This window comes from Cavia porcellus, unplaced genomic scaffold (genome assembly GCF_034190915.1).
Source record: "Cavia porcellus strain 051 isolate PalLab524CR breed Dunkin Hartley unplaced genomic scaffold, mCavPor4.1 scaffold_17, whole genome shotgun sequence".
NCBI classification, from domain to species: Eukaryota; Metazoa; Chordata; class Mammalia; order Rodentia; family Caviidae; genus Cavia; species Cavia porcellus.
In genome coordinates, this window is record NW_026947500.1 from 52,231,030 (window position 1) to 52,258,509 (window position 27,480).

The 27,480-nt window shown below is 40.6% G+C and overlaps 2 protein-coding genes across 5 annotated transcripts in view; one reads left to right on the forward strand and one right to left on the reverse strand.

Annotated features, from left to right (window-relative positions):
• Lpxn (leupaxin) overlaps nt 1–939 on the reverse strand; it is a 38,067-nt gene extending 37,128 nt beyond the window's left edge. Inside the window, exon 1 of the mRNA XM_063228143.1 lies at nt 766–939. The gene's annotated coding sequence lies outside the window, so the exon portion shown is untranslated. The remainder of the gene's footprint in view (nt 1–765) is intronic.
• Zfp91 (ZFP91 zinc finger protein, atypical E3 ubiquitin ligase) lies at nt 63–27,408 on the forward strand. Of its 4 annotated transcripts, none has more exons than XM_063228140.1 (11): nt 68–455; nt 4,231–4,259; nt 16,816–17,028; nt 17,258–17,300; nt 17,864–17,968; nt 18,426–18,560; nt 19,299–19,349; nt 19,732–19,810; nt 20,907–21,021; nt 23,541–23,640; nt 23,950–27,408. In XM_063228140.1, the coding sequence occupies exons 1-11, from the start codon at nt 136–138 to the stop codon at nt 24,461–24,463; spliced, it is 1,704 nt and encodes a 567-aa protein (XP_063084210.1). In that variant the 5' UTR covers nt 68–135; the 3' UTR covers nt 24,464–27,408. The 4 variants fall into 4 exon arrangements, with proteins under 4 accessions (XP_063084212.1, XP_063084211.1, XP_063084210.1 ...); XM_063228139.1 differs by having other exon boundaries at nt 71–455; nt 17,861–17,968; XM_063228142.1 differs by lacking the exon at nt 18,426–18,560 and having other exon boundaries at nt 63–455.
• The last annotated feature ends 72 nt before the right edge of the window (nt 27,409–27,480 follow it).

Genomic DNA, 27,480 nt, shown 5'->3' on the forward strand with positions numbered 1-27,480 from the left:
GGAGGGGAGGGGGGAGAGGCGCTCGGGGTAAGAGAGCCGGACGCTCCGGGAAGCGAGGGGGGCGGGGGGTGCAGCGGCGCGGCGGCCTCCGCCTCCGCCGCCCGGGACGAGGGGGTGGGGGACGGACAAGCCCTGATGCCGGGGGAGACGGAAGAGCCGAGCCCCCCGGAGCAGCAGGACCAAGAAGGGGGAGAGGCGGCCGAGGCGCGTCCGGAGGAGCCCCAGCAACCGCCCTCAGAGGCGGCTTCCGCGGGGACCACGAGCAGCCGCGTGCTGAGGGGCGGCCGGGATCGGGGCCGGGCCGCCGCCGCCGCTGTGTCCCGCCGGAGGAAGGCCGAGTACCCGCGCCGGCGGAGGAGCAGCCCCAGCGCCAGGCCCGCCGACGGCCACGGGCAGCAGCCTGCGGCCACGAAGCCGCCGTCGCCAGCTCAGGGAAAGAGGAGTCCGCGACTCGTGTGAGTACCGCGCGTCCCCAGCCGCGCAGACCCCGCGCCCGCGCCCCTCTCGGCTCCCGTAGCGACCGCCCCACGTGACGCGCCGCGCTGCCTCTGCGTCTCAGCGCCGGGGTCGCCGCGCGGTGGTCCCGGAGCCGCGCGTCTGTCCGCGCCCTTTGCGGCGCCGGGCCCGACTTGGCCCTCGCGGCGCCCCGTAGCACGTCCCGGCCGCGCGCGCCCCTCCCGGCTGCTCCTGCCGGGTCAACGCTCGCCTTCTGCGGGAAGCGGGGAAGCGTGGAGGCGGGCGTCGGAACTGGGACCTCTCACACACCAGAGTCAGCTTTTTGCCCAGCAGCAGGTTTTCGGCGTCTTAAAGCGGGGACGTCCCTGTTAGAGGAGGCGAGGAAAAGAGCCGGGACTGGAGGCCGGGAGCGTGGTGGTTTCCGGGTGCTGGGTAACGTCTTGCTCTCAGGCTCCCGTGCGGATTGTGAAGCACGCAGGTCCGTAAGCTGTGGAGAGTAGTTTCACTTGCTCTTGAATTTATGACAGGAAACATCTTTTGTGATATTCGCCTTACAAGTGGGAAGAAATAACGAAAACAGAGTTACCCGAAAAGGGGAGGGTGTCAGTTTTATTCTTCAGTGGTTGTAGTGGCAAGGTCTGGCCCACACTATATCTGGTACTTAAGTTTGAAAGAGATCTGTTCCACAATTAAGACACAGCCTCAGAAGTCTCTCAGAGGAATAAAAAACAAAGCTGTCGCCCTGTGGTACTCCAGTTTACTGTATGATCTGTAGTTCTGTGGACAGTAAACTCGTAAACACATTTTTCAGCTGCAATTAGAATTCTAATTGCCATAGATGTATTTCATATTCCCAATTATCTTACTTATTTTTTGTACCAGGAGTTGAACTCAGGACCTCAAGCTTGCCAGGAAGGTGATGTGCCGCAGAGCTACATCCCCGGGCCCATATTCCCAGAATTTTAAGTTAATTTTTCACAAATTTGAAGAGATAGCATTTTATATAAGTTTCTTGTACAGATTCCTTAACACAACTGTGCCTGTTGTTTAAAGGCGCTTATACATTGGAGATAATACCAGTGACATGGGTGTGTGTGAATTAAATGTACATTTTGTGACCCACTTCACATACTATATGTTTGACTTGTTGTAGTAAACGCTGAGTGAAACTTGTCATTTTGTGTAATTTAGCATGGGGAGGTAGAAGTGTTTTGTAATCTTGTTTGTCACGTGGATTCTGCAAAATATGACTAATCATACATAATGATGCTAATATTTAAAAGTATTTTTTCTTCCATGGTTCTGGTAATTGAACCCAGGGTCTTTGCACTGAACTATAACCTCAGCCTTTTTGTTTATTTAGAGTCTCTTACAAAGTTGCTAAATTGTTGGAGCTGGGCTCCAATTTGAGATCGTCCTGCCTCAGCCTCCCAGACTGCTGGGATTTCAGCCTATGCCACCCTAGTGTTTGATCATTTGTCTTCTGTCTCTTTCTATTTCTCTGTACTGAGGTTTGAACTTAGGGCCTCCCACATGTCAAAGTTTTGAAATAGATGTTCTCATTATCACCTGTCAGTTGAGGGTTAACTACCTGTTTTTTCAGACAGTTATGCCTGAAGTAGTAGTTTTACCTCTTACCGAAATTTATTTTTTCCCTAACTTGACAAAAAGTATTTACAACTCTCTTTAGTATCACAATCTGTGTTAATACACTTGATGAAGGTTTCTTAAATTCCTTCAGTGTTTTCCTCCAGAGGAAAGAGTGAGTTATTGTCCCTCTGTCATCCACTGTTGTGAAAGATAACAGCAGTGATGGCTTCCTTTTACTTTATTTCACTATCATGTGTCTCTAGGTAGTGTATTTTAGATTATGTAATGGTAGTAAGACTGCTAGAGTAAATTTTTATCACAGTATTTCCCATTTTCATTGTAGCCAGGGCCAAGAAGCTCTGCCATCAAGAACCCTAGCAGGAAAATGAAAGCTAAGCGGGATAGTGAGGAGTTGTTACACAGGTGTGCATGGTTTATATCTAGACTTCAGGGACAGAACGGATTTTTAGACTGTTTAGTTTAGAAACAGGACATGTTGAGAAGTTTGGAGTAACAGCCTTACTGAACCCTGACCTTGGTTCGTCTGTCTTCCAAATACCATTGTGGCCAGTTTTACAAGGAGGTAAGAAATACCATCCTTGTATTTGTTCCATTGGGATCCTTTTTCTGTATCCCAGTCTTTTCCTTACAAAAGCCTAAGTATTGAGCTGTCAACCTATGTTTGTTTTTGTTGATTAAAGAGGCAGCAAAGTGCACACTTTTAATTTAAAAGGTCAATAAAAACATAGATTTCCTGTTTCCTGTTAGAAGCCAAATTATATAGTGAGGAAAACACTCCTTTAGAGTCAGTTTCAAACCCCAGCCTTGTTTCTGCTCACCAAGTGACCTTAGACAAGTCACTTAATCTCTCTAGATGGACTTCAGCTATAATTGATTTTTAATGAGCTTAGTAAACCTGGATATAATTAAGGTACTTCTTCATAAACTTAAGTTTATAGCAACTCTTTTAATTCACATTGAAATATTACAGGAATTAACCAAAGAGTAGGAAATACTTAGGAGGGGGATATAAAGTTTTTTAGTGAATTTTCCTAAATAGAAAATAGCAGGGAAAGATAAGCCAAATTTGACAGTTTATATGTTCTCACTTTTGAGAAAGTAGACTGACCCCTTGCTCTGCTGTAGCCAATAAATTACATAGTTAAGATTCTTGGGATAGTAGCTGTATAATTTAGAATAAAGTTGTAATGCTACAAAAAACGAAAATGATTCCTGTGCTTTCTAAAGAGAATAGATAATGTAATATGTTGTAACTTCAAGTATTTTAATAACACGAATGTTGAGATGTATGTTTTTCTTCTGAAATAAGAAAAATCTATACATACTATGCATACTGAGATACAGTATGGCATTTTTATGATAAAGATCTAATGCCTATTTACTCTTGAATTTGAGTAATGGTCTGGGTGATTTCATTACTCTGTTCCCAACTATAATGTGTGATAGAAATTCCCCAAGTTAAAAAGCGGGAATACTTTTTTTTACTAAGGTGGTAACATTTTAAGCATTTTACTGTTGCAATCTACCTGTAAAAAGTACATGTGTTAGTGAGGCATGTTCCCTTTTCAGATATTTTTGAGTTAAGCAAACATAATTATAGGGTTGGTTAAGGTTCTTTAAGTATTTATTAAGAAAATTTGTATTGAATATACCAAAATAAAGAAAACTTTGTAATGAACCCTCGCTTGTCACCTAGATCAGTAGCTACTGATACATCTGTGATGCAGCACCCAGCCTCCTGCCAGCCGTGGTTAGAGCATGCCTCAGATGCAATTTCATCCCAGTGATGGCATTCATTTCCTTACGTAGGCACTTCACAGAACAAAACTAACAGTATTTTCCTTGTATAATCTTTTTTATAATTCAGAAGTTGTTTTCTATAGTATTCTAGCCCTCTGCTGTAAGTTATGGCAGCCACACTTATATTTACACTAGGTAAAAGTCAGTTCCTCAGCTACAGGAGCAATTGCAGCTGTGACCCACTTAACTTACCAGACAGTGCAGACTCAGTGTGGCCTCAGTTCTGAGATTAGACTTCTCTGTGGACCGAGCTGCTGATATACTCTGCATTGCTCTGAAAGTGAACCTGGAAGAGATAGAAACTTGCATTTTAAGGAAATGTACAAGATTGCTCATTTAATGTTTGATTCTTCTGTTTTTCAGATGTGTAGAAAAAATAACAACTGATAAAGGTAAGCCTTGGTCATTCTTGGCTCTTTTGTGTATACATTCCACTGGTTATGTGGCAGTGTAATAGGACAGAATAAGCTTCAGCCCAGTCAGAATAGTTGCTGTTTAACTGGGACTTGCAGGGGTGGTGTGGCACACAGCAGACCCTGTCTCAAAACTGAATACTTGAGCAGGCCTGGTGGTGCACAGCCATAATGCCAGCTTCGGAGTAGCTGATGCAGAGGGGTCATAATAAATTTGAGTCTGGGCAATTTAACAACTTAGCTCCTGTCTCTGACTAAAAACTAAAAGATTGGGGGGCAGGGTTGTAGCTCAGTGTGAAGGTCCTGGGTTCAATTTCCAGGACCACAAAAATAGGTAATATAAAAGGGACTCATAAAACATTGCTGGAGTTGGTAAAACTATATGATGACAAGCATATTGGGACAGAAGGATGCTTTGACTTTATTTAAAAGACCAGTAATGGGGAAATTATAATTTGATGAAAATTTAACCTAATTTTTAAAGTGTTTGATATTTTTAAAAACAAATACTGAGAAGAATGATATGCAATATACAATGTAACATGTAGGCAAAATCTTGATACTGGTGGAGACTCAAATTATAATTACAGTTTGAAGAATGTAGGAAAGGTGCTAAGATTTGAAATGGTGAATAATTAAGTGGAGTTAAGTCATTTCCATTTAGAGTTCTAGTAGACAAAACTAGTGATTTTTTGCTTATCTGAATTATGAAGGGAAGCCAGTGTTTAGTTTTTTTAGTTTTACATTTACTAAGATTTCATTCAGGCATTACAGATTGAACTATTAAAAGTGCCTCTGTCTTGTTGAACCAGTTATTCATTACATTTTTCTTTTTGTAGTCCTTGGCAGTGTTTTTTGATGCTAAATTCAAAGACACATCTTCCTTAAAATGAGCAAATGTGCTATTGATCATACTTTATGTATTGTGTATGCTCTTAACCTGGCCTTAACATAGCCAGTTTCCAACTCCTGGAGTCCACTTAAAGGTCGAGAGTTGTTTTTTTGGTAGTTTTTGGCCGACAGTTTTTTTGGTAGCCTGCTACTCTTTTGTAAAATTGAGTGTGAGTGTGTATTTTTCTGTACGTACAGTTTCATAAGCAAGGGTTTTGTATTCTTTATAAAGAATGATTTGACACAATATGAGAAAAGATTAAAAGCCATTTAGAAGGGTGACAGCGTGATTAGGAGCCATTAAATTGTGTCAGTGTCTGTTTTGCGATTAACATAATACTCAGGTTCTTAGGTGAATGTTGGAATTGGAGGCTAATATCGCATTGTATACCAAGTAGAATTATTCTTCTAACAAGCATGTGTGTGTACGCATGCATCTGTATGGTTATTTTGTCTAGCAGAATATTTTTATTTTGACAGAACAGCAAATTTTTTGTTGCTGTTGCTACTTGGAATATAGTGTTATGTCTACTGAGGCTGGGAGGTTTATGTTTCTTACTCAGAGATTACTTTGTAGGTTTTTTGAGGTGAAGAAAATGTAAAAACCATTAACAAACAAGTTGCCAGACCAATTCTGATTAAGATAAAAAACAACTTGCCTTCCAGAGTCAAAATTATGTATCTAATGAGAATATGTATCTAATGAGAATAATGGGATTATGTCAAAATTTATGTATCTAATGAGTTGGCTCAAGGAAAACTTGGAACTTCAATTTTATATTTTTTGGTGTTTTTTAAAAAAATTATTTTTCTTTATTTTTTTCGAGACAATGTCTTAGTAGTATAGTTCAAGCTGGCCTAGAATTCACTGTGTAGCCCAGGGTGACCTCGAACTCGTGATCCTCTGCCTCAGCCTCCTGAGTGCTGGGATTCCAGGTGTGCACCACTGTGCTTGGCTTGGAACAGGAATTGGTAGAAATGTTGAGCCTCATTCTGAGATGTGTGTGGTGGTGCAGGCTTGCCATCCCAGCCTTCCTGGCAGCTAAGGCAGGAAAATGGGGAATTCAAGCCTAACCTGGACAACTTAGCAATTGAGGGATCCTTGTCTCAAAATGGGGGATGGGGAAAGAAAAAGTTTAAGCCCTTTTTGGAAATGAATAATTCTCGTGTAGGTAATCTTAAACCGGAATGTGCCATGCTGTGTAGTTGTACAGCTGTGGAAAGAGTAAAACTCATTCTGCGTAGTTCAGTCTGTATACCTGTCTCCCTTTAACTCACCCATTGGGTGTCCTTAAGTGACACAAAATAAAAAAACGGCTTTAGTTCTGGATGCTCAGTGCTCTCATCTCCTGACTTTAGGTGTTTTGAGCTGTTAGTTTCCTTGTGATAATAAGACGAGAGGATGGTTTGTATGTATAATTTATTAATATTCTTTGCCATACTTTTAATATCTTCTGTTTTCTAAATTCTAAATAGATATATCATAGAACTTGTCTTTTGTCTCTTGTTTGTTGGACCTTTAGTGAAGATTAATGCTCAAGACAGAGAAACATTTCTGCTGGGCTCTGGTGTGTACCTGCATGCAGCCCCAGGTACTCAGGAGGCTGAGCCTGGGGGACAGAAGTTCTGAGTCAGCCCTGGCTACTTAGCAAGAACCTGTCTTAAATAAGAGGTCTGGGGTTGTGGTTCAGTGTTTGAGCTCTGGCCTGGTATGCACAAGGAGGCCCTGGCTTTGATCCCCAGCACCATAGCAGCAGGGGAACTGAACTCCTGCCCAGCTTACTGGAGTGCTTGTCTGTTTTATGGAGTTACTCATTGCTAAATTCTAGAATCACAGATAAAGCTACTTAAGTTCTTTCAAAACATAAAACTTTTAAAAACTGCTTTTAATGCTTACTAGAGTACATTTCATTCATAGAGTCACATTTGGAGAGTGTTTGAGTCATAAGTGCTAGGATAGTTATCTCAGCACTTTCAGGGAACTTTGATTTTCAAAGCTGTGCAGTGTCAATACCAAAATATGCAGCAACTGACTTGCTTTACTAAAAAGATCCCCTTTTAAGTACATCTTATAAAGCTTCAATTTATGGAAAATATACTTTGGAATTCTTAATGCTTGGGAATTATATGGTGTTCAGCTTCTAGCGTGAGTGTTCTCAGCATGCTTTACTGTTGTATAGGCACTGTTGGCAAAGCTTATGTAGTCCTCAGATGAGGTCCTAACATCAGGGAGCTTGCTTAGATTGTTTGGAGCTTAACTATTAAATGTTGACCCTGTCTTGTTGAAATCACTGTAATGTCTGGAATTACTGCTGAACTATTAACTTGTCTTGATATTTTTTCTCTGCAGCGAAGCACATACTTGGTTTTTGTCTTCTGTTGATGTGGTGCTAATTTATTGATTATGCCTCTGCTCCAGAGTTCTAAAAAAACTAGGATTAGTTTATTTTTAAGTTTTTAAAATTGTAATTTTATTGTTACTTCACTGGAATACAGTTATTTCTTACCCTCTCAGGTCAATCTCTTATATCATATTCCAATATCCTTAATCCATATTTGTATTTTTCCTACATCTGTAGAGGAGGAATTCCAATTTAATTTCCATTTAATGTTAGCAGTTTTTACTGTTGAGTTTCTGTACAAGGACGTATGTGATATGGCAATATACACAGGATGCTGTCATTAGGGTTCTTTCTCTAAAGATTTTGAATCTTTTTGTAATGACTTGGATTTTAAAAAGTAAATCCTATATATTTTAAACATGAAACATCTGTGATGGTCAGGTGTGGTGGCAGCATACCTGTAACCCCAGAACTTGAAAGGCTAAGGAGACTGAGGCAGGAGGTCCTCAACTCTGAGCCAAGCCTAGACTACATTGCGAGCTCCTATCACAGAAAAACCAAGCAGGGTGGGGAAGCTATGTAAGGATCTCTCCGGGTGAGAAAGGCAGATGGAAATAATCCCAGCCCCAACCCTCACAGGTGCTTTTAGTTTAGTTGAAATACTCTTTGCAAATCAAGTGATGCTTTTTCTTCTAAAGTCAGATTAAACATTTTTTGAAGAGCTTTTGGTTTCTCTTAATATAAAAGTACTAATATTTCAAAGTAGATTTTGCTAATTGGTGAAAAACAGTGGAGCGAATGAGTAGTCTGGGTTTCAGAAACTCAAGTTTTGATTCTTAGAGTAAAGCTGAAGCCTTAGAATTCCTGTAGAAATTTCATTTCGGGTGTATGCATGGCGAGGTTTGAATTACTGGGAAGGGAACCAGATCTTTAACACTGAGTCATATATTGCCCCCAGTTTTTGAGATAGGGTCTCTGCCTTGCTAACTAGGTAAGATTTGAATTCACAGACCTTCTTGCTTTAGCCTCCTGTTAGAGCGTGGCCCCATCCCTTTATTTTAAAGTAACAGGGAATGGATTTCTCTCTCAATATCTAAGAACATTCTTAGATATCATATTACTCTTTTGGGAATTGCTCAGGTCCTTTAATCTTTTCTAGTTCAAACTTACAGATCTCCTGCAACTCTTCCTGTTTTAATTTCCTACAAGAACTGGTACACTCATGATATGTAGAATTATAATACAGGCTTAGAAATAAGCGTTGTCAAATATTTCAGTTATGGGATGTTTTATCAGTCGGGTAAATGAATCTTCCATCCCCTATATACAAAGAAATTTGTACAACAGCTTTCCTAGTATAGTTCAACTGCTATAGGAGCTGTCTCTGACACAGTATCATTATTCTGTTATGCATAGTTATTTTATGTTGAGATCTTTTTTGACCAAATACCACTTGAGAGTTACAGCAGAATGCCTGGATAGAAGACAACTAAAGCAAGGGAAACGTAACATCCTTGTGGGAAAACTCATCCAAACAGTGAGAAACTGCAGCCCCTTTGAGACCCACCTATGGGTGAGGGCATAGCAGTGTCTCACACTGAAATAATCCTGAGTGGACAGGGAACTCTCACTTAGTGCTACTTGTCTTTTACTCTTGTGAATTAAAACTCGCCATGAGTCAATACCCAGGCAGAGGCCGCTTTAGTGTCAGGGCCATTGATTTTCTCAGGGGAACCGTGCCTGTCTTCTGCCTGCCCGTTTCATTACATCAGGCCACTTTTTTTTTTTTTTTATTGGTACGGGGATTGTACTCATGACCTTGTGCTTGCCAGGTAGGGTGTTGTGCCGCTTGAGCTAAATCCCTAAGTCCTCTCAGGCTTCTTTGGTCTGAACTCCAATTTGTAATATTAACCATGGCTTTATTGGTCCCGTTTATAATTTTGCCTCTGACAATTTCTTTTCTTTTCCTTTTTTTTTGGTACTGGGCATTGAACTCAGGACCTTGTGTTTGCCAAGGCCTCTGACAATTTCTAAATCTCATTGTTTCTTCACAATAACGTTCCCTAAGTCATGTTATCTGTGGATAATTGCTGTTGTAAAAAACTGCAAAAGCTTAGTGACATAAGGTACCTGAGTGTTTATTTCTTGGTTGGACTGCCTCACTGATCCTTCAGTCCAGACTTCCAGGTCACCATTGTCTTGGACAGCATTCCCAGTGCTCAATCTGGAAGCTACTCCAGTAGTGTAAGATCAAGCTAATTCAAGAGAATTAGCTAATTCAAAAAACCAGTTGTTTTTATTATCAACACAAGTATAAAGTTATTAAAAAGTACCATTTGTAGTAGTACAAAATATGAAATACTGCTGAGAACACATTGAAAACAGGACAGGCCTGTCAGTAAGTGATATTGGGAAGACTGACCACATAGAGAAGAATGAAACTAGACCACTGACTCTGATTAGTTGCAAAATTTAACTCAATGGACTGGAGACATTGGAATGTAAGACCTGAAGCTGTTGTTGCATGGTGTAGGAGAAACACTTCTGGGTGTTGAAATGGGCATGGACTCTAGGCACGGTTCCCCTGAGAAAATCAATGGCCCTGACACTTTTATTGGAAATAAAAGCAGAAGTAAGTGTGAGATTATAGCAAACTGAAAAGTTTTTAGCACAGCAAAGGACAGTCATGGCGAAGAGTAGCCTACAGAGTGGAACACGGTGCTGGCCAACAATTATCCATATGACAAAGGGTTAATGCCTAGGGGTTAATATATAAGGAATTCAAAAAACTAGTTTAAAAGAGGGCAGATGATTGCAGTGCACAATTATCCATATGACAAAGGGTTAATGCCTAGGGGTTAATATATAAGGAATTCAAAAAACTAGTTTAAAAGAGGGCAGATGATTGCAGTGCACAATTATCCATATGACAAAGGGTTAATGTCTAGGGGTTAATATATAAGGAATTCAAAAAATTAGTTTAAAAGAGGGCAGATGATTGCAGTACACACTTCTCAAAAGTAAAAGTACAGATAGAAAATATATTTTTAAAAGTACTTAATATCAGGCATCACAAGATGCAAATCAACTTACCATCTCAGGATGCATGGTATAAAAAAAGTAACTTTCTAGTGAGGATATGGAGAAGTGGAAACCCTTATGGAAAGTGGTATAGATAGCCATTATGGAAATCACTACAGTGATTACTCAGAAATTTAAAAATAGAACCACTGTACAGACCAGCAATCCCATTACTGTAAATAAATGAAAGCCCTAGGTTGGAGGTGTGCACTCCTGTCACTTTCAGTACTGTTCACAGTAGCCAGGAAATAGAAACAATGATAAAGAAGTAGGCCTATTAAGTGGATAGTCCTCTGCAAGACGAGGAAAGAACTGAACCTTCATTTGTGACAGTCTGGGTGGAACTGGAGATCGTTGTGCCAGGCACAGAAAGACGGGTTCACTACATGGTAGAATGGTGGTTACTGGAAGTTAGGGAAAGTGGGGAGAGGAATACTAAATTACAATTAAGAGCAAGAAGTTATGGTTCGCTCTTGGACAGTAGTGACTAAGTACTGTGCACTGTATAGTTTTAAAAACTGGAAGGAAGATGTTGCATCTTTTTTATCATAACCCTGTTTACATGATTTAAACAGTGTATATGTACAGTCCTGAAAATCACATGGCACTACTCTATGAATGTGGGCAATTTTTTTGTGTGTGTGTGTGTCTTTTTGAGACAGGGTCTCGCCATGCAGTTCAGGCTGGGCTTGAGCTCACTTTGTAGCCCAAGCTGGTCTCAAACTTGCAATGCCTCAGCCTCCCCAGTGCTGGGATTACAGGTATGTGCCACTATACCCAGCTAATTTTTGTTTTTGTATGTCAGTCAAAAGGTAAATTTAAATTTGAGAAGTTAGGAAATCCATAAATTATGAACTGTTGTCAACCAAAAAATGAACTTGGGAATGAACTAGATAAAATACTTGAGACACTTATAACAGAACTCTAAAACTTTGCTGAATAAAATTGAAGAACTAACAGAATGAACCAAAATATAATGTATCTTGTTCAGGTTTGAAAACTCAAGATGTCATTTCTACCCACATGCCTTTATCACTATTGTAATTCTAAACAATGGACATTTATTTTTCAACATCCTGCCGCCTAGAGCGCTCAAGATCAAGACATCTCTATACATTAAGTGTTTGTTGGTTGAATGCCTAGCCTCTGCTTCTAAGATGTTGATTTATCTCTGCCATCATAGGGGCTCAGGACAAAAACTGTGCCTCACTTTGCAGGAGGACAAAGGAGAGTCCTAGTCTCTTTAAGTCTTCCCAGAAAGGACTGCTGGGAATTTAACACAAGACTTGTGCATATCAAGTTAGTAATTACCAGCTAACTACGCCCCAGGCTTTGGAAGTCTCTCCTTTTTTTTTTTTTTTTTTTTTGAAGGTAGTAAAACAACAGAACAAGACATAAAAAAGCCAATCTAGACAGTGCAGTGCAATTGGTACAGAACTACACAGCAGAATGCCAGGGATAATAGTAATAGATATCATAGTTTATCCCGGTATCTTCACAGTAGTTGTCCAGTCAGTTAGGTATAGCAAAATCAAATCAAAAACAGAAAATTATACAACCATTCAAAAGAGCATATTGAATAATGTAATACAATTAATTGTAATGAAACAAAACAGTGAAAAAACATTTGCCTTCAAACAGAAGATGGAAGTAAATCCCCCCATATTTGCTATATTGCATATGGTCATCCTTTCAAATCATATTTAGACCTCTGTCCCCAGTTGCTAATGAGGGGGAGTTGTTTGGGATGTTTGATTTATAGCCTGACTCCTGGCTTGCACCAGAGGGAGACACCCACCAAGAGGGCGGCGAGTTGCCTTCTGCAGCCAGCTGGGTTCCACCATGGCCGATACTCAGAGGCTGCAGACTGGATCTCCTGGCTTGGACCAGAGGGAGGCACTTGCTAATTTATTGTAATTCTAGTCAGAAGTTATATAGGTTTCCCCCAAAGGGAAAAATTGTTGGGGCTGTTAATTTTGTAAACTACATTTGAAAACTATTAGTTTAGACTAAATATGATTACCATTATGTTTTTGAGAGTAGGATTGATTTCTTTTTTCCCTAAGAAAGGGAGAGGAGCATAGGTAGTAAATAGGTATCCACCCATGCCCAGTATTTCTGTGTATTCTGCACTTTGTTTAACCAGTATTGACTTGAAGGACATTTGCTATTTCTCAAATTTGAATTTTTTAAATTATTATTTAATTTTTTGAGATTGCAGGTAATTTTTGAACTTCAAGTTTACTTTCATGGACTGATTCTCTTCGTAGGTCTTTAAAGTCAGTATGCATGTGGGATCCTTGGGTGCTTAAACCAAGGCTGATGGAAATGAGCCAGATGTGAATGGAGCCCTTGGACTGGCACACTCTTCTTCCTGTTTATATGGTTAGGTGTGGTAGAGTGGGAAGGATATGGATACAGACTTTGGACTGATCTGTGTCTGAGTTCAGGTCCAAGCCCCACAACTTAATATGTGAGCCTAGAGAAATCAGTTTCCTGCTGTTTTCATCTGTAAAAAGGATTATTTGACAGTGCTGGTAAAAACTAAATTTAGAGAAATGAAAAATATTATTGATACTTAATTAGTTTGCTAGCTTCATAGAAAATACTTAAATATTTACATAGAGATGAGAAGACCTTTGCTCCAGGTTTTCCTCCAGCCTGTCAGCCAACCACACTGTCAACCCAACCATCCAACAGTTAGCTTTAACTTCTTTAAGCTTCAGTTAGAAAAATGAGGCCACTTAAGGATCAGAGAGCTGATAAGTAACTATTTAGATGGGTGAGTTAATTTGTTTGGAAAGAGTTACCTTTGGTTGTAAGATTGAGGTGAGTCATACTGAGCATTATTAGATCATTTGCTATCAAGAGGAATTAGGAGAGATTATTCCTTCCTCTTGCAAGAGTTTCTCCCTTTTTTCTTATTACTTATAAATCATGGAACCTAAAGCCAGCTGCCATTATGAAAAACACCTTGAGTTGTCTTTGAACAAGGCAAAACAAACTTGATTCTTTTCCAGTCTGGTCATGGTTCATGCTAATACATGAGTTTTCCTCTTCCTGTTTTTTAGGCTCTGTGTGTGTATGTGTGTGTGTGTGTGTGTGTGTGTGTGTGTGTGTGTGTGTGTAAATCACATAACAGTGACATTAGTACATTTTCTGTGTTTTATAGCTGTCATCTCTCTGGTTCTAAATGTTTTCATGACCACCAGACACTTGTGCAACTTTAAGAGCATTTGTACCCCATGAATCCCCTCTTTCAGCCTCCAAAATATTAACCTGCTTTCTGTCTCTGGACCTAACCTTTCTTGGATATTTCACATAAATGAAATGATAGAATGAGGGACTTTTGTATCTGTTGTGTGTCATGTAGCAGACATTTAAGATTCATACCTGTAGCATGTGCTAGTATTCCTTTTTGTGGCTAGGAAAGTCCCATTGTGTAGATAACTGTTAAGCCATTCATTGGCAGTGGACATTTTCTCCATTGTGAGTTTTGGTGATGGGACGTCTATGTAAGTGTTTGAAGGCCCACTTTGAATTTTTGTCACATATACCTAGCTGCAGAATTGCTGAATCATGTGGTGAAGCAGTATTAAAGTTTTTCATTGAGGATCCTCCAACTATTAGTTTGACCCAAGTCCTGTATTTCCCTATTGTGCTTTGGACTGGTTTTCTCCATTGAAAGTAGAGTATTGAAATGTTCAACTATTTTACTGTGTAAGTCTTTAACTTACGATGGAATTTACACAATCATTGCACCCAGGCTGCCAGCCTTCTCAGTAACACAGTGGTGCACTGTAGTCCTTGTCTGCCCTTGTGTAGCTGCCTGGAAGCTGTGGCTTTGCCCCCACTTCCCATCACTGAAAAGAGACAGTGTACCACGCATCACCAGCTTGGGGGGAAACAGCCAAGTTTTGAACTAAGATTTTTACTGCATGTGTATTACTTTCCCACCATACTGAGCTTGAAAAAATGATAAGTTAAACCATCTTAAGTTGAAGACTTGTTATATTACCTGTTTTTCTGTTCAAGTGTTAAGTCTTCTTGATCGGCTCTATAGTTTCTTTCTTTGTGTCTTGTAACAATTTTTGAATTGAAATGTATATTTGCTAACATTAGTAGGCCATTTTTATGGGCTAAATTGCCTCCCCCAAAAGATACTGAAAACCTCGCAGAGATACTTGTGAATGTCATGGAATTTGGATATAGGGTCTTTGCATAGAAATAGGTCTTTGTGATCATTTGTTTAGGCAGCTCTAGGATATTGTGGGTGAAGTTGAACAAATGCCTGGAATTGTGGAAAGAGCTATGAGCCTGGGAATGGCTTGTCGGTGGCAGTGAGTTGAGGAGTGTGATGGGAAGAGCAGTCCAGACTGCCTTGAAAAGACGGCTGACATAAAAGTTTATGTTGAAGGCAGTCTGAGAAGGCCTTCAAAGGAGATGTTGAGCATGTTGGGCAATGGGAAAAAGGCAGTCTTTGTTAAAAAGTTTAAAAAGAAGATGACTAAATTGTGTTTTACTGTTGGGTAGAAAGTAGAACTTGTGTGGAATGAACTTGGATCTGAGATTTCTAAGCGAATTGCAGAAGATATAGCCTGATATCTTGCCACTTACACTAAAAAGTTGGAAGAGAAAGAATGAGTTAAATCAAAAAAGAATGTGTGGATGATAATTTGGGGAGGTTTCAGTGTATTGTAAGGCATTAGGTGTGTGACTGCTGGGTCATATCAACCCTCACAGCAGAACCTGAAGTGGAAGTGCAGTAATCAAGAAAAGATCTGTGGAGGCTCCTCGTTTCATGGCATGGACCACGTGAGTGATACAAGACTGACAGGATGTCAAGAATTATGTTCAGCTAAACACTGATAGACTAACCTGAAAAGGACAGACACAGGGTGAGGAAAGAACCACAAATGCAGAGCCCCAGGGATTGGAGAATTCTCAAAATCTGAGGGCCAGCTGATCTCACATTGATCCCAAGGATTATTGTTAGGATTTAAAATCTGAAGACGGTCTGGGGATTTAGCTCAGGGGCATAAGCGCCTGCCTTGCAAGCACGTGGTCATGAGTTCGATCCCCGGTACTGATTAAAAAAAAAAAATTAAAAAAATAAAATCTGAAGACACTTGCTTTGCTGGTGCACTGTGTTGGAATGCCTGTGTTCCTGCAGCCTCCCCTGGACAATGTGCTGTCAGACATGTGGACTCTGACAGTCAAACATCAGCGAGTCATGCTAGCACACCATTGTTTTCTGTGGAGTCTCTGGCTGCTTTTTATTTGTATATTTGAAAGTCGTGTTTTCATTGAGGTACCACATTTTCATTGAGTGTTAGCTTTGCTTCTGATTGGTTTTGTCATACAGGAGATTGTTTTTATGTTTTGTTTATGTCAAGTTGTCATCATGTGACTTCAAATTTTACATTGCTTTTAGAAAGACCTTTTCCATTCTGAGGGTATTAAAAGATTCTTCCATTGTCAAGATGGACTTCTGATGCATGCCTACCATTATCTAGGTGGGGAATACTGTGGATTTAAAAGCTTGTCTATGATGTTAACTTTTTATTCTTACCATTCAGTAGAGGATGAGAGTAGTAGATGTCTGTGTGCGCCTGTGTGTGGAGTCTCATAGGACAGCTAAACTAGGACAGTGCAATGGAGCCAGCAGTCCTGGAGCTGAACTTTACCATGGGATTAACTCATGGCATGATTCTAAATAAAACTTGCATTAAGGAAAGGTATTCTGTTAGGAAATTTCCCCTTTACCAATTCCTTGCAATGTGGTTGGGTTGTTACAGCATGTAAACACAAATTTTGTTTGTTTCCTTCAGTTGTGGTTACTTTTCTTAGACTACTTTCTAAATTTGGTTTCTCTCTACTTTAGCACTAATGATTAGAATGTAGTGCATTAATTTACTTAGGCATGTTGTGTATATTTCTCTATGTTATATAGTGTATTTTTTTGTAGATGAGGTAATATAAAATTACTATTTGTGGGATTTGAAGGATTGTCTTTATAGTAACGACATTAAGGATAGATTTTACCTAAATGTTTTACTTTGTTTCAGTTATTTTAGTGAAACTGAGGTCTTTTGTTTTGTTTTGTTTTTTTCCATTAAGAAATGTTTGACTTCTATTTAGTAACTGCATTTGTGGTTAGCAGATGTACAGGGATGGATGTTGGCTACCTATAAACCTAGAATGGTATCTGTTTCATCTAGATCCCAAGGAGGAGAGAGAGGAGGAAGACAGCTCTGCCCTCGCTCAGGAAGTTTCTGGTGTTGCAACCAGACCCGGCCGCGGCTGGCGCAGTAGCAGCAGGACATCGGGCTCCCGTGTTCGAGACACAGAGAATACCCGCAGTTCTCGATCCAAGACTGGTTCATTGCAGCTCATCTGCAAGTCAGAACCAATCACAGATCAGCTCGATTATGGTACCGTGGATGTAGAGTGTGGTTGCTTTCTACTGATTTTTTAATTTTAAATGTAACATTGAACTTTACCTGAGTAGTTTAAGTTTCAGGGGCAGGTATGGCAACATAAGATTTTTCTTGGACAGTTTCCAAGAAGCTTTCCTTTAGATAAGGTGCTTATATCTTTTGGTTGCATAGAGGAAAGAACTTATCTGTGCATAAAGTTTTGATTGTGGCTTTATTTTTCTAGAAGTTGCAGATGAACATCAGTCTCAGTCTCCCGGTGGCATTAGGTAAAAGCTTTCATATTTATATGTTGGGAACATAGCACAAGGACATTAAATGATGTGGAAGTTGCTTTTACTTAAGACTGAACTAGAAAAGAAGCGGTATTTGGATTCCACATTGATTTTTCTTAAAGCTCTTTAAACCATGTAGCCTTTGGTTATGTGGTATGGAAACCATACCATGATTGAGCTTACTTCTTTGGCTCTAAAGTGAACAGTGGTGTTCTGGCCAGGGTTTTGGAAATAATCATGATAAGCTGTGGTTTTTATCTGCTGATAGACCTTTTTGTGCTACAGCTGATTTCTAGACATATAGTACTATTGTAAAGTCAATTGTTTTTTATTCTTAGTGCCATTGAACAGTCATTCCTCTGTCCTTATTTAATCAAGAGATAGTATTTCTAAGGTTTTTGTGGTTTGCGTTATTAATTAGAATAAAGCAACTAGATCATATGGATGAACATTTAGATAACTTAGCGTGAATTTTGGCCACCTCTAAAAAATTGCCAAATATCACCCAGTCAGACATGATCCTTACAATCAGAATTACTTCTGTTTTTCTTTAGTAGTGATGAGGAGGAGGAAGAGGAAGAAGAAGAGATGCTAATTAGTGAAGAGGAAATACCTTTCAAAGACGACCCCAGAGATGAGACCTACAAACCACACTTAGAAAGGCATGTCTCGGGCTCCCGGGCCAAGTCGGAGTGAGAAATGGGGAGGCACTGTTGCATGCTCTTCCTGTGTCTTGTTGCCAATCTTGAGAGTTAAAGATATACTATGCACTGTGTTTCAGATCTGATGTAATCTTCTGTTTATAGGAGTTTAATTTGATCATATCACAATTACTAGAGATTTATGTATATTTTATATTGATTTGCCAGGATACTTCTTTTTTAATAGCTGTAGTGAAATTTGATTTTTAAGACTGAAGCCCAAATATTCATCCCATAGGTGTCAGATATGTACAGCATTACCATGCATGTCTGGAACAGTGGGTAGGAAATCAGTTCGTTAGCTAAGAATTAGAATTTTATAGTAAATCAATGCTAACCACTTTTAACTTTCTGTCACTGTCTTCCTTGAGAGGACCTTTAGCAGAATACCAGTGTTGAACTGCATTTGTGTTTTCAGGGAAACTCCAAAGCCACGGAGAAAATCGGGAAAGGTGAAGGAAGAGAAAGAAAAGAAAGAAATTAAAGTGGAAGTAGAAGTGGAGGTGAAAGAAGAGGAGAATGAAATTAGAGAAGATGAGGAACCTCCTAGGAAGTTAGTAACAAATTTCTGCTGAAAATGGAAATTGACAGAACTTGAAGCCCCTAGTGATAACTGAAAGTATGCATGAGGGATAGAGTGAGAGAGTGTGTTTTTACCTTTAGGACGTGTGTTTTTACCTGAAGTGCTAGCCTCAAGCAGCTGACAGTTTCCTTGCAAAAATCCACTCAGAGGCTTGAAGTTTTCATTTTCATTTAAAGCAGTATTTAAGTCCAAATGATTTGCAGGGGAGAGATTGGCTCTAGGGATACAGAGGAAACAGAGACAAGAAAAAGGGAAATACAGGTACTTAAAAGAAGCATGTATAAGACAAACAGTGTAGTGTGATTGGGTAAAAATTTCCTGCTTTTTAAATTTATTGCAAGGAGAGGAGAATTTATATGTTTAGGGTTTTTAGGTAATAATTTGTTGATCTACCTTTTATTTGGTGATACTTTTCATTTTGATGACTCAGTGGCATTGGGATTTATCCAACTCCTCAGTGGCAGTGCTTAGTTTATAGAAAGTGTATAGAGTGTTTAATCTGGGGCATAGGTGGGTTTGAAGGTGAAATTAATTCAGTTAAATCTTGCTTGATTTGCTAAGTGCATATTGACTTTTACATAGTTTATATAATTATCCTTTGTGTCTGCTGTACGCTCTTTGGCCTTGAATATATGCCTTTCCAGCCATCCTTCACTTCTTTAAACTTCAATCTGAAATACATGGTCACTACTCTTTCTTTAACTGTAGGAGAGGACGAAGGCGAAAAGATGATAAAAGTCCTCGGTTACCCAAAAGGAGGTGAGGAAGTCATTATCCTACTGTCTCACACCTTACCCTAGTACTAAGGCATTTTACTCACTTACTTAGCTTTCAGTAATCCTGCAAGGTGCCTTATTTAAAAGTCCATAAAAGTAGTTTATTAGTGTCCATGCTAGGTAGGTACTATATTTTTATATTCATTGCAGAATAGTTTCTAAAAGCCTTAGTAATTTGTACTTTCATAGAAATTCTTGTGTTTATTCTTGCTGTTTTTGAAAGCTCAAGTATTTGTCAGTTTGTGGTTACTTCTAACAAATCCTGTAGAAAAGCAATTAATTCCTTGTATTGTAATAAAATAGCTCTGCTTTATAGTACAGATTTCCACTTTTCTGTTAACTGTTCTCCTGTATTTTGCTACTAGGAAAAAGCCTCCAATCCAATACGTGCGTTGTGAGATGGAAGGTTGTGGAACCGTCCTTGCTCATCCTCGCTATTTACAGGTCAGTGGCGTTGTTAGGTCAGATATCAGATGGCCTTTCAGGTTAGGTTTTGCCACTTTCCTCACCTCCACCTCACTGAGACTTGGTGGGCTTGCATAGGTTTTATCACTGGCACAGAGTCAAGGCAAGTCCTCCTACCACTACTTGAGTCATCCTATCTTAGCCCACCTACTCTACTGCAGCAGAGTACTGCTACCCAGAGGTTGGGTGACTGATACAGAGGACAGTGTCTGGGCTCACCCATTTCTGGTGCATGGAACTGTGTGATGTGGTCCTTACCATCACACCGCAGCTTCTAGCAGAATGTGAAGGGGCGAGAGGGAGTGGAGTGTGCGAGGACAGCAGATCTCTTCCCACCTTAATAATTATAATTCATTTAAGGAGCGGAGCATTAACACCTCCCAGCGGCTTGGCCTGGGAGGTTAATGTTCAGTGTGTGGACCCTGGGAGTGGGTTCACAGCACATTGTGTTTTAAAACTAAGAGGGCAAGAACCCAAGCTCAAGGTATGGGCTTTGCTTGGGATCTTGGGAGTTGGCAGTGTTCCCCAAAATGTCATAAATACTGCAGAGAGGAGAGGTGATTGTTACAATACACCAGGGCACAGAGTAACAGATTTTAATGTGGCTTTTTGTTTTTTTGGTACGGAGATCTAATTGACGACATTGCACTTGCTAGGCAGGCACTTAAATCCCGGCCCTAACGTGTATTTTTTAAAAAGTGAATTTAATAGCAAGAATAAGTATGGTTTTTGTTTTTCTTAAGTGAAAATGGTTTGTTTTTAAAAGAACAGTGGCATACCTTCTATTTGCACTTGACAGAAAATATGAACCTGCAATACTGCTGAGGGAAGGTCTGTTTGCCCTTCAGCAGAAGCATGGCATGAAACTAAGGCCTTGCTTTTGATTGTGACTCTAATGATAGTTTCTGCTATTTCACTGTTTATCAATTGCTACGCTAAACACTGTAAAATATATAGTCTCTTTATCTTCTCAGTTGCCTCCCCATCCACTTACAAAGTATCTGGTTTTCTATTGACACTTAGGACTTATCAGAGAACTTAATTTTATCCCTTTCATTTCTCATCACTCTTTTAGCACCACATTAAATACCAGCATTTGCTGAAGAAGAAATATGTTTGTCCACATCCTTCCTGTGGACGACTCTTCCGGCTCCAGAAGCAGCTTCTGCGGCATGCCAAACACCATACAGGTACTGCTTAAAATAAGGTGTTTATCAAATGGCCAGATGCCTTGTATTGTAGGTGTACAAATTGGTTCTGGTACACGTTTTTCTTATATAAGTCATCCTGAGAGCCTCAGGTGTAGGAGAAAGATGTAAAAATAAAATTTAATAAATTTTATAAGGTATGATCAAACTAGGGCTTTTGAATTTTGACTTTGACTTTGAGAACTCCTCTAACCAGAATAATGATCTTTTATTGAGCATATATTGTGTATCAGTTCTATATTCTTACTAATCTGTCCACTCAACACACTGATTTAGTTTGCTTTAGGCTTACTTTCTACCTTAGAGACCAGAAATTCAGCAGCATTATGTAACTTCACCACAGTCATCTACTAGTAGTTAGTAGAGGCAGGATATAAATTTGCATCAGATAGATTCCTATAGTAGCTGTTGTGGACTAAAGGTGGGGAATAGTGGAGAGAGAAAACCTGAACTGGCAAGGGAGCTTGCTGGTAATTGTGGTTAACTGTTACATAGCTCCAGGGGCTTCTGCTGCTGTTGAAATCATGAACACAAGCTATTGATTTTGCATGCCAGTTTGTATAGGAACTGAACAAAAGCTTGTGCAGTACGCATTGTAGACTCAAGTTCAATTCATTAATAATCACTGGTGATTTTAATGAGGTGCAGCATATCAAGACGGATTGGGCTGGGTCTTACTGGCACTAATTGGATATGTTTCAGACACTATTATGTTTTCTTCTTGGTCATTGTGTATAATACTAGGAATTCCAGTTGTAGAAATGCATCCATTCCCCAAGATGATACATATACTCTCTCCTCCAGCGGCTGTGTGTGACTGAGGGAAGTGTCACAGAGTTTGTGGAAGTAGGGGATGAGATAACATAGAAAGTGCACATGATACACTGTTTTCAAACAAGATATTTGAATTTGTGTTTAATTACCCAAAGGTCTACAGTTTGGTTTTTTTTTTTTTTTTTTTTTTTTGTATGCCATGCTTCTTGAAAGAAGAGTATGTTGTCTTTCCTGCTTCTCAGTAGCTTCTCTCTGGTTCTTCTCTCCCTTTTTCCTAGTTACACTGTTCAGCCTGTGGAGATGTTTTCTGACAAACAGTTTAAAGTTTTGCTAAGTATCAGAAATGTACTGTGAAGAACTTTTCTGTTCCCACCACACTTATGTGGTATTAGTTTTCCTTTGCAGAGTAGTAGGTGTGGGCTTCCTTTACAGAAACGAACTGTTTAGTGTTGGTACCCCACCCAGATTTCCCATGCCTTTACAAAGGAGAACAAGAGAGCACCATGTAGTTGATGCCAAGAGTCAACCCTGTTAGGGTTACATATGTTGAGATCTTGCTGTGTAATGCTACACAACAAACCAGCCAGCGTTGGTATCGCTTGGACTTTCTTAGCAAATGCAGCATCTCAGCCCTACCTCAGGCGTGATGAATGAATGCATGCATTAGTAAGATCTGCAGGTGATCTTTTGTATGTTTGAAAAAAAATACAACTCTTATCTCACACTTGGTTTTGAAGCTATTTTGAGAAGGAGTACTACCTACTTAACCTACATTCACATTTTCATTGTAACTTACATATAGCAGTTTCACATGCAGTAGAAAATGTGATCATTCATCAAATATTTTGTACCTGTTTGACTTTGTACTCCCTCCTCAAGTAATAAATATGAAGTGAGTTTGTGTGTCATGTGGGTTCCCTGCTGTGTCACCAAGTTCATTAGAACTCTGTAGAATCAGAGGAAGGGGGGGATGAAGTGACAGAAGGAAGCAAAAGGTATTGGGTAGAGGGGATAAAAATCTATCTGCATATATTTGCATGTGAGGGATTTGTTTATTTTATTAACATTTTTAAATCCTGAAACAGATACGATTATTTTAGATGAAGATGAGTTCTGGGGGAATGCCTTTTTTTTTTTTTTTTTTTTTGTAATACTAAGGATGAACCTGAAATCTTTGCACTGAGCATGTCCCTGGCTGTTTTTTGTTTTGAAACAGGGCCTTACCAAGTTGCCCAAGCTAGGCTCAAACTTGAGATTCTCTTGCATTGACCCCAGAGTGCTGGGATTCCAGATGTGTATCGCCACACCTAGATGGGAATGCCAAATTATTCTTTTGGCTTTGTTTGAATGTTAGATTCTTTTTGTGTAAGCATTCTTTTCATCTTTCAGACTTTTATGACAAAATTGTTTTAAAGAATAAAATCCATAGGAAATGTAGTTGTTTACCTTCTAACCAATTTACCCAAGGTCAGAATTAATAGTTCTGATTGAGATTAGGATTCCAGTTCTCATATTTCTAAGTTTTCATGTTTGTTTTTAAGTGAGTCCTTCTGCTGCTGAATGTATAGACTAAAAGATCAAAACAGGTTTTTTTGTATTCATACACTGAGAACAGTATTAATACCTGGAGTCCAGATTGACTTGCCTGACCACCTGCATGCTTGGATGTTACGGATGGTACAGAGAGTGTGTCTAAGTGGGACTTTAACCACATTATTTCCCCTTAGATCAAAGGGATTACATCTGTGAATATTGTGCCCGGGCCTTCAAGAGTTCCCATAACCTGGCTGTGCACCGGATGATTCACACCGGCGAGAAACCATTACAGTGAGTATTTCCTGGTGGTTTCTGGCTGACCCCCCAGAAAGTTTGCCCCTTACAGTCATTGCAGTTGCCACTATTCAGTTCTGCCAGATTATATAGTGTATGTTGATTGGAGGAGCTACTTTGTAACCTTTCTTGTTGCTTTTTATTATTTTTCAATTAAACAAAAGAAAAGCATCAGATTTGTACCTAGTGGTTTCCTTCACTGATTAGTGACTGGAGAGCTGTGTGGATCCTGAGTCCTCAACTAACCCTTGCTGAGTAGCGCTCTGCTTGTGTTTGATCTCCCCTTTCCTCTCCTGCTCTCCTTAGATGTGAGATCTGTGGATTTACTTGTCGACAGAAGGCATCCCTCAATTGGCACATGAAGAAGCATGATGCAGACTCCTTCTACCAGTTTTCTTGCAATATCTGTGGCAAAAAATTTGAAAAGAAGGACAGTGTAGTGGCACACAAAGCAAAAAGCCACCCTGAGGTGCTGATCGCAGAAGCTCTGGCCGCCAATGCAGGTGCCCTCATCACCAGCACAGATATCTTGGGCCCTAACCCAGAGTCTCTGGCACAGCCTGCAGACGCTCAGGGTCTTCCTCTTCTTTCTGAGCCCCTGGGGAACTCGGCCTCCGGAGAGTGCCTACTGCTCGAAGCGGAGGGGATGTCTAAATCCTACTGCGGCGGGGCCGAGCGGGTGAGCCTCATGGCTGACGGGAAGCTCTTTGTGGGAAGCGGCGGCAGCAGTGGGGGCCCGGAAGGGCTGGTCATGAACTCGGATATACTCGGTGCTACCACAGAGGTTCTGATCGAAGACTCAGACTCTGCCGGACCTTAGTGGAAAGGAGAACTCTGGGCACTGGGACAGTTCGGACTTTGTATTTAAAAGATAAAAAGGAGAAAAAAAATTTAAAGCATTTAAAATCTAGTAAAATAACTGAAGAGCCTGCTCTTTCCATTGTGGATCACAGCACACACACACCCCAGCCCCAGCCCCAGCCCCAGAACTACTCCTTTTCCCCTATCAAATTGATGTCACCTTTTCCAGAAAGGTAGACAGCAAAAGCAGCAGCAGTTCTGAAAGTGAGAGTTTTCCTCACGCTCGGTTCCAGCCAGCAGCAGATTTCCTGCTCATCGCAGATCCCCGTTTCCTACTCGTAATTCTTAATACACCCTGGGTCAGCATTTAACTCCTGTAGTATATTACTCACTTCCAAATTCTTTGTCCTTCTCCTGCTGCCCTATGGTTCTGGCTTCTACCCACTGCAGCACACTTAAAGTAATACGGAATTCTAATCTCTGGAGGCTGGCAGCTTGACTTGGCACTTTAAGGCCCCTTCATAGCATGTGCTGTTAAAACAGCACACTACTGTCACCCCTCTTCTGGTGGCCTCTGGGTTTTGGAAAGGTTACAAGTGGACCACCCTCCTGCTCTTTGGTCCCAGCACCTCAGTCCCCTCCCAGACCTCCACATGGTCGTACTGTTGTTGGCTGGCTGGGAAGCAAGCTCCCAGAAGGGAGGAGGCTGCCTATTTTCGGTCTGTGGCTGTAACACAGGGCTCTGTCCTTGAGACAGAAAAGTCCCAGGCCAATGGCAGAAATTTGCACTTTGAACATGTGTGTTTTTGTGTTGTGGAACCTGAGATTCCTTATTTATTAACGAAAAGTCTGATTTTTGCGGGGGTGGGGTCCTCATTGCTGTGTTTTGTGGGGCTGGGAGAAAGTAGATGGACAGATGTAGGATCCTTACTGCAAGAGGTCCTTTGAAGGCAAGGCATAGAGTTGAAGCACAGCCAGCCTCTAAACTCAGCTCTCCCGTGGCCTTTAAAGAAAGCTGCTCTGCGGCACTTAACAGAATCACTACAGCAGCCTCGTGCTTGTTGGGAAGGAAGCCTTCTTGGTGGGGGCGGGGGTTTGTGGTGACTTGTGTGCTCCTTAGATTTTGAGAGCACTGAGATGGAGTTTGAAGGGGATGAGGAAGGTGGTTCATGGTCTGAATTACAGTTGATTTTTTTCGTGAATTGTTTTTCTCCTCACCATTTCCTTACCTCTGCCTGTCTCCTGCCCCTTGTTTGTCTTAGTGTTCTGCTTTGTTTTCTGTTGATTCACTGTGACTCTGTTAGTGAAGAAACAGTGGCCAGAAGTCCTAAAGTCAGGAAAACCAGTTTCCCTTCTAGTAACACCTCAGAAAAGGGCACGCTAGACAGAGTTAACAATCTGTAATAGCTTTGGCTTCTACCAGCAGTCCAGGGAATTACCACTTCTTTGGGAGGGGTTTTCTCGGAGTGTGGATTGCTTGTATAATTCCACGGAAGACACAGGTAATGCTGTGTACAAATCCCTGGCTCCCAGAAGGCACACAGCCCATCCATTGGCTGATGGTGGAGAGGTGGAAGGGTAGCACCTGTGCTGTATACCTCAGAAGCAAGAGCCTTACCCCGGGTATTGTCTGTGTCAGAAGTGTGTGGGGCTGCCGGTGAGAATAAAACAACAGCTAGTTTTTCATAAACACTAAAACTAGTAAAAGTCTGTCCATTGCTTTTTGATTTATTTTTTCTCAAAAAGATGGGTGAGCAAATATCAGGGAAACCCCTACAAGGGACAGTCTGAAATGCCCAGTTGGCTCTCTGTAGTTTCCATCGTGAGGGTAGACAGTGGAGCAGGGGTGGAGGGGTGTGGGGTGTGCTTTCCTGTCCGCAGGAAAGGCTCCAGGTAACCAGTGTGGAAACCAGTGTGGAGCCAGTAACCTGTGGGTGGGTCTGCAGGCTGTCCCATTTTGAGCTGCCTCACTGCCTGGCATCGATACTGTGCTTACCTTTGCCTTTGTTACACTCAGACTTAATCTCTCAATTTCATGTCATTAGATATTTTAGCGATGTATTTTAAAAGCAAACAGCATTAAAAAATAAGAACTTTCTTTCTGGGAGAGGGGACAATACATGTTCCCTGCCTGTATCACACTCCCCTCCCTGTGGAAAGCACTTGGTTACCTCTAGTAGTTAGAAACTTCTCATCTTTCCTTTTTATTTTTTTACCTTTTCACAGCTGCCATTTGCAGATAATACATTATTTTAGATGTTTGCAGTAAATTCCTCATGGACTTCCTATTTTTCTTTTTGAGAAAGGGGTCCTAGCATAGCCAGCAGTCAGTGTGCTTAGACTAAGCCCCTCAGCTTTCTGCCCCCATGCTGTAGTTGCATTGTCCTTCCCGCGAACTCTTCTCATCTTGAAAGTCCATTTCCTCCCCTTAGTCCGAGTTTGTCACTGTGTTAGTGACTTCTCTCAGTCTCATTTTGAGTCGGACATTGGAAGCCTCACCGGGGTGGCTGGGGTACAGCTGTTGAGCATTTCTTGCTGTCCCTGTCCCTGGTCCCTGGTGGCCCAGGGTTGTTTCAGGGAGCTTGGGCAGATGCTGGCTAGAGTGCAGAGAGGACGGTGGAGACAGCAGCTTCTGTACCGAGCATAGAGCACTTGAGCCTCCTTCATACCTGTCCAGAGGAAAAACCTTATAAAAATACACTACAAACCTGAATAAGGTTATTAGGGCCTCACTGTTCAAGCACCATTTTTCCCTTCTGTCTTTTCCCACTTGCCAGTGTACTCAAGCAAATGAAAAAGTTGTAATGGATCAATTTAAAATATTTTATTTCCTAAAAGCCTTTTTGGCCTATTGTAATGTGTGGGAACCCTCTCCTTTGATGGGAGAGATGGGTAATTACCTGAACGTAGGTTGAAAAGGTTATGTAAAAAGAAATTATAATAAAAGGGATACTTTGCTTTTCAGATCCTTGTTTTTTCTTAATCTAGATAAGGCCTATCATATCCAAAATAAATATGTAAAGAAAAAATAAAAGT